Source organism: Colobus angolensis, unplaced genomic scaffold (genome assembly GCF_000951035.1).
Source record: "Colobus angolensis palliatus isolate OR3802 unplaced genomic scaffold, Cang.pa_1.0 Scaffold250, whole genome shotgun sequence".
Lineage (NCBI taxonomy): Eukaryota > Metazoa > Chordata > Mammalia > Primates > Cercopithecidae > Colobus > Colobus angolensis.
This window is the reverse complement of record NW_012115711.1, coordinates 1,700,054-1,709,213: the sequence shown is the minus strand read 5'-3', so window position 1 is coordinate 1,709,213 and position 9,160 is coordinate 1,700,054. Positions and strand designations below refer to the sequence as shown.

Here is a 9,160-nt window from a genome sequence, read left to right as displayed (position 1 = left end):
GCCCAGGCTGGAGTGCAATGGTGTGATCTCAGCTCACCGCAATCTCTGCCTCCCAGGTTCAAGCAATTCTCCTGCCTCAGCCTTCCAAGTAGCTGGTATTACAGGCATGCGCCACCGCGCCCAGCTAATTTTGTATTTTTAGTAGAGATCGGGTTTCTCCATGTTGGTCAGGCTGGTCTCGAACTCCCAACCTCAGGTGATCCACCCACCTCAGCCTCCCAAAGTGTTGGAATAAAGGCATGAGCCACCGCGCCCGGCCTAGCTGAGAAGTTTCTATTTTCCCATGGACAGTGGGGAGTTACAGAAGGTTCTTGTGCAGGTAAGTGGCATGATCTGAGCTGGACTGTAAGAAAGTTCATTCAGCCACCTGGAGGGAGCAAGACTTGGAGCCAAGGAGGCCACTGAGGGAAAACAGGAGACAGGGAAATGTAGGCAGAGAGACAAGGGAGAGGGAGTTCTGAAACAAGAGGGAGGGATCTTGAACCTTCCCCCGCTCAGTGAAACCTAGCCTGGTTCTTGGTCAGGCCTAGGCTCCTAAACTGGACCCCTGTTCAATTCCCTGTGGACAGGGTTGAGGGGTGTCCCTCTCACTAGCTACACTGCAGTTTGTGACTTTCTGAAGCCCTTGGGTCCACCCTGCCCCTCCTGGTTCCCCTCTTTTCCAGCTTCACCTTGGAGAGTGGGGTTAGTAAGAAGGAATCCAGTCCATGACCAGTCTGCCAGAAAGTGTGCCATTCATTGATTTGCTCTGCGACCTTGGGCAAGTCACTGCCTCTCTCTCTGACCCCATCTCCTTACTAGAAACTGGGCTGACAATCTCTGTTTCTCTCACCTGGGACTCCAGGGAATCTTTGCATTTCATTTGGCCTCCTCTTCCTGCAGGGCTGCCTGCAAGGAGGCAGAGAGAATGGAGAGGCAGGCCTGTCTGTGGGCTCTCAGGTGAGATGGGTGAGGAGGGAGCAGTGGGTGGGCTAGGGCAGGGCCATGGAGAGTGGCATGTATGGTCACTCCATCCCAAGGACCAGCACTGGAGCAGGAGGAGAGCAGCCTTATCCAGGGGCCCTGCTGCTTTGCTACAGATAGGGTAGGAGGGCTTGCCCAGAGAGGCCTGCCTGCGTTGAGGTGTGGAGACAGGTGGGCTCCTCCAGGCCCAAGGAGGCAGACAGGGGCCACCAGGGACCCTGGCACCTATATGTGTATATGTCTGAGGAGGGGTCTCTGCATGGCAGGGTACCTGGCTTTACTCACTGCATCTCTGGCCCTGTCAGCTTCTCTCTATCTCTCTCCCTTGCTCTGGCCATGTGTCTCTCTAACCACGTCTCTGCCTGTGCCACCCTGCAGGTGATTCATCTTCCTCACCCCCACGCCTAGGGGGAGGGCAGGGCAAGACCAGGCCAGGATGTGCTGAGCAGGGCAGGGTAAGCGGCACAGCTGAGCGGAGAGGAGTGCCTCCTCCATTCTGGCCAGGCCCTGCCAGCTTAGGTGGGGAAGGAAGTGAGGAACGACACCCAAAGCAAGGTACAGAGTTGGGGAGGGGCGCTCGGCCTGGGGCCTGGGGCACCCTGTTCCCTCAGTGCTGGGAAAGGACCCTGATCTGAATCCCCTGGGGTGGACCTGGCTGGGATGTAGCCAGGGGTGAGATCAGGGGCCTAGGGAAGCTGCTGGAAGGAACCCTGTGGGTTGGGCTACTTCTTCCCTCCGGGACTGGGAGACCTAAAATCCCCTGTGACTCTTTCTGCCTGTGTGACCCTGGAAGGGAGGGTGCAGAGGTCTTTGTGTGTGTGTGTGTGTGTGTGTGTGTGTGTTCACAACAGAGTTTGCATGTGACATAGTGACTGTTTAGGAGGTGGCAAGTGTCCCACAGGTGTGTGTATTCCTGGGCTGAAGGCTAAGACCCAGGGACACTGTGGATGTGTTTGTTAGATGAGTATGACATAGTAAATGACATTTGTCCCTTGGTCTCCGTGGGGAATTGGTTCCAGGACGGCCTGAAGATACCAAAGTCACCAACACTCAAGTCCCTTATATAAAATGGCATGTTATTTGCATATAAACTATGTGTATCTTCCTGTATACTTTTTTTTTCTTTTTTTGAGGTGGAGTCTCTATCACCCAGGCTGGAGTGCAGTGGCGTGATCTCGGCTCACTGCAACCTCCACCTCCCTGGTTCTAGCGATTCTCCTGCCTCAGCCTCCCGAGTAGCTGGGATTACAGGCATCCACCACCACGCCCAGCTAATTTTTGTATTTTTGTAGAGACAGAGTTTTGCCATGTTGGTCAGGCTGGTCTTGAACTCCTGACCTCAGGTGAACCGCCCGCCTCGGCCTCCCAAAGTGCTGGGATTACAGGTGTGAGCCACCGCACCTGACCCTTCCTGTATACTTTAAATCATCACCAGATTAATTAGAATACCTAATACAATGTAAATGCCATGTAAATAGTTGCTATACTGTATTGGGTTTTATTTATATAATTTTTATTGTTGTATTGCTATTTTTTTTTTCCCAAACATTTTCTATCAATCAGCTTCCATGCAGAGGCCGAGGATGCAAAACCAATGGATATGGAGGGCCACCTGTATGCCACGTCTGTGATTGTGAGTTTGTGATTCTGAGTGTGTGGTATCATGTGACTTTATGCTGTTTTGCCACTGTATGTGATTGTGTCTGACATGGTATGATTGACTCTGTGTGCCTATAGTGTTTGTGTGTAACCATGTTTGCAGGTGTGACATTATGGTGTGTATGACACTCCATGGCCCTGCAATTGTGAGACACAGTGTAAATGACAATGTACATCTTTGTGACTCAGTGAAACTCTGTTTGAAGAATGTCTAGCTGGGTATATGATTGTATGTGGTTGGGCGGTTGTATGAGGCTGTGTGTGAGATGGTCGAATTGCCATTGTGTGACTGTGTGTCTTTGTGATTGCATGACCATGTTTGCAGGTGTGTGTGATACTGCAAGGCTGTGTGATCGTACGTGAGGTTGTGACCGCAGGTCTTTGTGACTGTGTGTAACTAGGCTTTCAGGAGGGCGATCACCTACAGTTGGGTGAAATGGTGTAAATAACACCAAGTGTTTCTGTGACTGAGTGGGCCCATTTGTGACTAGTCATTTATGAGACTGTGTGTGATATAGGCTAACAGACCCTCTGTGGCTGAGTGGGAGGCCATGTGGCTGTGACACAGCATAACCTACACCATGTGATGGTGGTACCTCCGGGAGCTCTTGACTACTACTCTCTTGTCTTCACACCTGTTTGCCTCCATCTCTCCCTCTGCAAGGGGTTTTTGTGGCTCCCTTCTGCTACAGGATGGATGTCAGCCTAGCATCCAAGGCCTTTCCCACTCCTCTCTGGCCCCACCTGACTTCTCTATCATTTGAGGCACTCCCATAGCCCCCCGCCCAGCCAGGATCACATGAGCCCCACATTCCTTTCTTTGGGGCATGCCATCCCTGGGGTGGGGGATCCCTCACTGCCTCCCAGACCAAATCCTCTCTCCTAAGCATGACCATCATCTCCTCTAGAGCCAAAGATAGAGGTGGCTTTAGGGGACATACAATGAGGGAGGAGGGACAGTACAAAAAGGCCTCCCCTTTTTCCGAACTGGCTGCTTGATTTAAAGTTATTTCTGTGACCTGAACTCTGGATGCTGCACGTGTGTGTGTGGCAGGGGTGGAAGATGTGTGTGGGTCTGTGTAGATGTGGAAGTTGAGGAGGGTAATACAGATTGCTGAGAAGTTGGGATTTTGTTTTCATTTTTCTTCTTCTTCTTCTTTTTTTTTTTTTTTTTCTTGAGACGGCATCTTGCTCTTTTGTCCAGGCTGGAGTGCAGTGGGGTGATCTCAGCTCCCTGGAACCTCCACCTCCCAGGCTCAACTGATCCTCCCACCTCAGCCTCCCAAGTAGCTGGGAATACAGGTGCACACCACCATGCCCAGCTAACTTCTATATTTTTTGTAGAGACAGAGTCTCCCTTTGTTGCCCAAACTCATCTCGAATTCCTGAGCTCAAGCAATCCTCCCTTCTTGGCTTCCCAAACTGCTGGGATTACAGGCATGAGCCACTGTGCCCAGCCAGAAGTTGGGATTTCAAGAAGCAAAACTTGCTCATGAAACACAATTTCATCATTTTTAAGCATACTTAGCTGCACAAAATTGTAAACAAGAAAGTCTAGATATTGTCAGAGCCTTAACAAAAATGTTGAAGAATGGTTTATACTCAGCATACCTATGTGGCTATATAAACAAGGGCCGCAAACGCATATATAAAGTTCAGGGTGCTCACAGCCACCCCCAGCCTGGTTAAACTCACTAGTAATACTGCCTGCTGACATACATGGAATCAATGCACTAGTCACAAAGAATTCTTATCTGTTGATGAAAACAGCCAGCCCCAGCCCTGGGTCTGGCTCTCCATCTGAGGGCTAGGATAGGGGCTTCCCAGAAAAACACTGTGGCCAGGAAAGGGGCTCAGAGAAACCCAATACCCCAGATAGCTGCTAAGACATGCCAGTCTTAACTTTAACCCCATTCCCCTTTGGGTTAAAGTCAGTTACTTCACACCCATTTTCTCTCTTCCTGCAGGGCTGCACCAGGGAAACCGGATCCTGGTTAAAAGTTTGTCCCTTGACCCTGGCCAGAGCCTAGAGCCTCATCCAGAAGGTCCCCAGAGGCTTCGCTCAGACCCAGGCCCCCCCACCGAAACCCCTAGCCAGCGTCCTTCACCACTGAAGCGGGCACCGGGCCCAAAGCCACAGGGTAAGTGGTCCCGGAAAAGAGCAGAGAAGTGGCCCAGGGGAGGGGACAGAGGAGGGGAGAAGTTAGCCAGTGGCAGAGAAGAGGGTTTGTTAGAAGGATAGGGAGGCACGGTGCTCCGGGGGCAGTGCTACCTACCTAGTGCACAGAGGGCTGTGGCCTGAGGCTAATGTGTGCATACTGTGATCTCACCTCAGCCCCTTCGTGTCTACCTCAGGCAAAGGAGCAGATTGTGGTTTGTGGAGGGGGTTGTGGCCTGGCCATGATAGCCAGCCACCTCCAAATCCAGCTTTTTTTTTTTTTGAGACAGAATCTCACTCTGTCACCCAGGCTGGAGTGCAGTGGCATGATCTTGGCTCACTGCAGCCTCTGCCTCCTGAGTTCAAGCAATTCTCCTGCCTCAGCCTCCCAAGTAGCTGGGACTATAGGCACGTGCCACCATGCCCAGCTAATTTTTGTATTTTTAGTAAAGATGGGGTTTCACCATATTAGCCAGGCTCAAATCCAGCTCACTGATGTCTCCCTTCTCTCTTCCCCATTCATCTCTCCAGTGCCCCCAAAGCCCAGCTACCTGCAGATGCCCCGGATGCCACCCCCACTAGAGCCCATCCCCCCTCCACCATCACGCCCACTGCCTGCCGACCCCCGAGTGGCCAAAGGCCTGGCCCCCAGAGCAGAGGCCAGCCCCAGTTCTGCAGCAGTATCCTCACTGATTGAGAAGTTTGAAAGGTGAGTCTGGTCCCTAGGGCACCCTCTAGGAGAAACGGGGAGCCTGGGACAGGAAAGGATAGTCAGGAGAGGCCTCTCAGTCAAGCTCATACCCTGCCTCCATGTGTGTCCACCACCCACCTCAGGGAGCCTGTGATTGTCGCCTCGGATAGGCCAGCCCCTGGCCCCAGCCCAGGTCCCCCAGAGCCAGCCATGTTGCCACAGCCACCCTCGCAGCCACCAGTGCCCCAGCTCCTGGAGGGTGAGGCCTCCCGCTGCCTGTTCCTGCTGGCTCCTGGGCCCCGGGATGGCGAGAAGGTGCCCAACCGGGACAGCGGCATTGATAGCATCAGCTCGCCATCCAACAGCGAGGAGACCTGCTTCGTCAGTGATGACGGGCCCCCCAGCCACAGCCTCTGCCCTGGGCCTGCTGCCCTGGCTAGTGTGCCTGTTGCCTTGGCCGACCCCCACCGGCCTGGCTCCCAAGAGGTTGACAGTGACCTGGAGGAGGAGGACGACGAGGAGGAGGAGGAAGAGAAGGACAGAGAAATCCCAGTGCCCCCGATGGAGAGACAGGAGTCTGTGGAGGTACTGACCTGTGTTCACTGAGAGGCAGGACCATGTGGAGAACCTGGGAGCCTTTTATGCTTGATTCTTCCCCTAGCTCAGTATTTCTTGAAATAAGACCTTGTTTCCAAGCTCTGTGACACTGGGCAAGTCTTTTCCCCCTCCGCTCCCCTACCATAAGTCTCAGTTTCCTTATTTGTAAAACGGAAAGTCTCTTACATCCATAAAGACTTTTCAACAGCTGGAGGAGGGGCACAAGAGCTAGAGCCCTGCAGGGGCCTGAGGTTGTGCAGATGAAGGCTCTTGGCAGCAAGGACCCCTTTCTGTGCCTGGGCAGCCTAACATTTCTTCAGAAGGCACCCTTGCACTTGAGTTAGATCTCAGCCAGAATACTTGCTCTGCTAGGACCAAGCTGAAGTGTGGGGGCCAAAGCCAGGGACTGCCAGCATGGCAGGTAGTCAACAAATATATCTAACGAATAGGAAACTGGGCCAACAGGCAATGAGTTTTATACGTTCTTATACTTTTGTGCTTTTCTCACACCCCAGGTACTCAGCAAGCCCTTGCTGATAGTGTACTGCATAGGTGAATAAATGATTAATTAACATTTATACACCATTTAATCTGTAGTCTGCTGTGTTTTATTTATATTAAATTATCTAATTGTCTCCATTATCAATAGACTTCAGTCCTATTATTATTTTGGTTTTGTTTCTCGCCAGCCTCTACGTTAAATAGATCCTATTATTATCTGTATTTATGGGTGAGGCGTTCTAAATACAGAGCTGTTAAAGAACTTATGCAAGCTAGTGAATGGCAGAGCTTAGGATTTGAACCCAGGAAGTCTGACTTACCATCCCACATGCTTAACCACTACACTCTGCTGAGTCAGAATAGAGAGAGTGGGTGAATGAGTTGTTGAGTGAGGGAGTGCATGTCATCAGAATGGAGGGGTAGGCTTTATGGTAGACTGGGGAGTCAGGGATGAAGCTGAAGGACTTACAGATCTGGATATGGGGGTCAAGGTTATCTTAGGGTGGTATTAGGCTTAGAGTGGCATGGGAACTGTTTTAAGAATTCTGGGGGTTTGGGTGAGGGTTAGGATAGAGGATGATGGATCAGGGGTTACTGTTTCTCCTTTGCAGTTGACTGTGCAGCAAAAGGTGTTTCACATTGCCAATGAGCTCCTGCAAACTGAGAAGGCCTACGTTTCCAGGCTTCATCTCCTGGATCAGGTGAGTGACCCCTTGCGGGTACCAGGGCCCCAGAACCTTGTAGGTGCATTTCAAGGAGGAAGTGATAGGGCCTGAGTTTAATCCCACCATTGTGGCCAGAATTTAGAGGCGGTAAGACTCCTCTCTGACCTTGAAGTCAACTTGTCCCTGAAGCCAACTCTGATTATGCCCCAAGCTTGATCCTGATACCAACCCTCACTCCTAATGCTGGGCAGGTATACCAGCCCTGACTGCGACCTGACACTAGTACTGACTCGGACCCAGATCCTGAATTTATCCCTAGCTGTGAACTTCATTCTAACCCTAGCCCTATTCCAGATCCCAAATCCACTAGAATCCCTGAGAGTAGAGATTTTTATCTTTGTTCACTGCTCTATCTTACCCTCTATGACAGTGCCTCGCACACAGCAGACACTCAAAAATATTCATTAAATAAACGGATCTAATTCCAACTTTCTCTCTGACCCTGAATCTAATTCTAAGCCTGACCTTGATCCTGACTTCTAATTGTTCCAAAGCCTAACTCTTGGCAGCAGGGACCCCTTTCTGTGCCTGGGCAGCCTAACATTTCCTCAGAAGGCACCCTCGCACTTGAGTTAGATCTCAGCCAGAATACTTGCTCTGCCAGGATCAAGCACAAGTGTGGGGACCAAAGCCAGGGACTGCTGGAATAACCTGAAATCCATCTCCCCAATATATAATTCTAACCCCATTCCCTGTCTCCTCAGTCTCAAGACCAATGCTGATCCCAAAGCTCCACAAGCCTCCCCACAAATACTACCCTCACCCATAAGCTGCCCCTTCACCAGCCAAGCCCCAGGCCCAGCTGGGCTGAGTGCTTCTGCCCTGCCCCACAGGTGTTCTGTGCCCGGCTGCTGGAAGAAGCTCGGAACCGCAGTTCCTTCCCGGCCGACGTTGTCCACGGCATCTTCTCTAACATCTGCTCCATCTATTGCTTCCACCAGCAGTTCCTGCTGCCTGAGCTAGAGAAGCGCATGGAGGAATGGTGAGGGGCCCTAGACCTAGACTGCCCACTCCCCTGTCCACCTGCCTGCCGAGCCCAGACCCAGAAGTGTACACAAGACTTCATTTCTGCTTGCTCTTCCTCTTAGTGACTTTTGAAAAAAGAATCAGAGCCGGGCACGGTGTCATCCCAGCACTTTGGGAAGCTGAGGCAGGTGAATCACCTGAGGTCAGGAGTTCGAGAACAGCCTGGCCAACATGGCAAAACCCTGTCTCTACTAAAAATATTAAAAATTACCCTGGCGTGATGGCACGCGCCTGTAGTCCCAGCTACTCGGGAGGCTGAGGCACAAGAATCACTTGAACCCGGGAGGCAGAGGTGTGGTGACCCAAAATTGCACCATTGCACTCCAGCCTAGGTGATAGAGCTAGACTCTTAAAAAAAGAAAAGAAAAAGAAAAAAGAATCAGGCCCAAGCTCTGCCTTCCAGGACTTCCCAGTCTGATGTGGAACAGAGACCAGAACTCAGAAAATTACAACAGAATAGCATAAGCCTATAGGAGTATCAGGTTAGGAGCCAAATTGGCTGAGTTCAAATTCTAGCTGTGCCACTTGCTAACTTTGAGCAAGTTTCTTAAGTTGCTGTGCCTCAGTTTCCTCATCTATAAAATGGGGGAAAATAATAACGGCCTATCTTGTAGGGTTGTTTTAAGGATTAAATAACTTAATACATAAAAGACCTTAGAACAGTACCAGTATAGGCCAGGCATGGTGGCTCATGCCTGTAATCCCAGCACTTTGGGAGGCCGAGGCAGGCGGATCACGAGATCAAGAGATCGAGACCATCCTGGCTAACATGGTGAAACCCAGTCTCTACCAAAAATACAAAAAATTAGCCGGGCGTGGTGGCGGGCGCCTGTAGTCCCA

At 51.3% G+C, this 9,160-nt stretch overlaps 1 protein-coding gene across 1 annotated transcript in view; it reads left to right on the top strand.

Moving 5' to 3' along the window:
* Positions 1 to 9,160, top strand: part of FGD1 (FYVE, RhoGEF and PH domain containing 1) — a 65,371-nt gene that overhangs the window by 34,416 nt on the left and 21,795 nt on the right. Inside the window, exons 5-8 of the mRNA XM_011946594.1 lie at positions 5,312 to 5,489; positions 5,615 to 6,056; positions 7,181 to 7,270; positions 8,128 to 8,276. Coding sequence (XP_011801984.1) covers positions 5,312 to 5,489; positions 5,615 to 6,056; positions 7,181 to 7,270; positions 8,128 to 8,276 — 859 coding nt within the window. The remainder of the gene's footprint in view (positions 1 to 5,311; positions 5,490 to 5,614; positions 6,057 to 7,180; positions 7,271 to 8,127; positions 8,277 to 9,160) is intronic.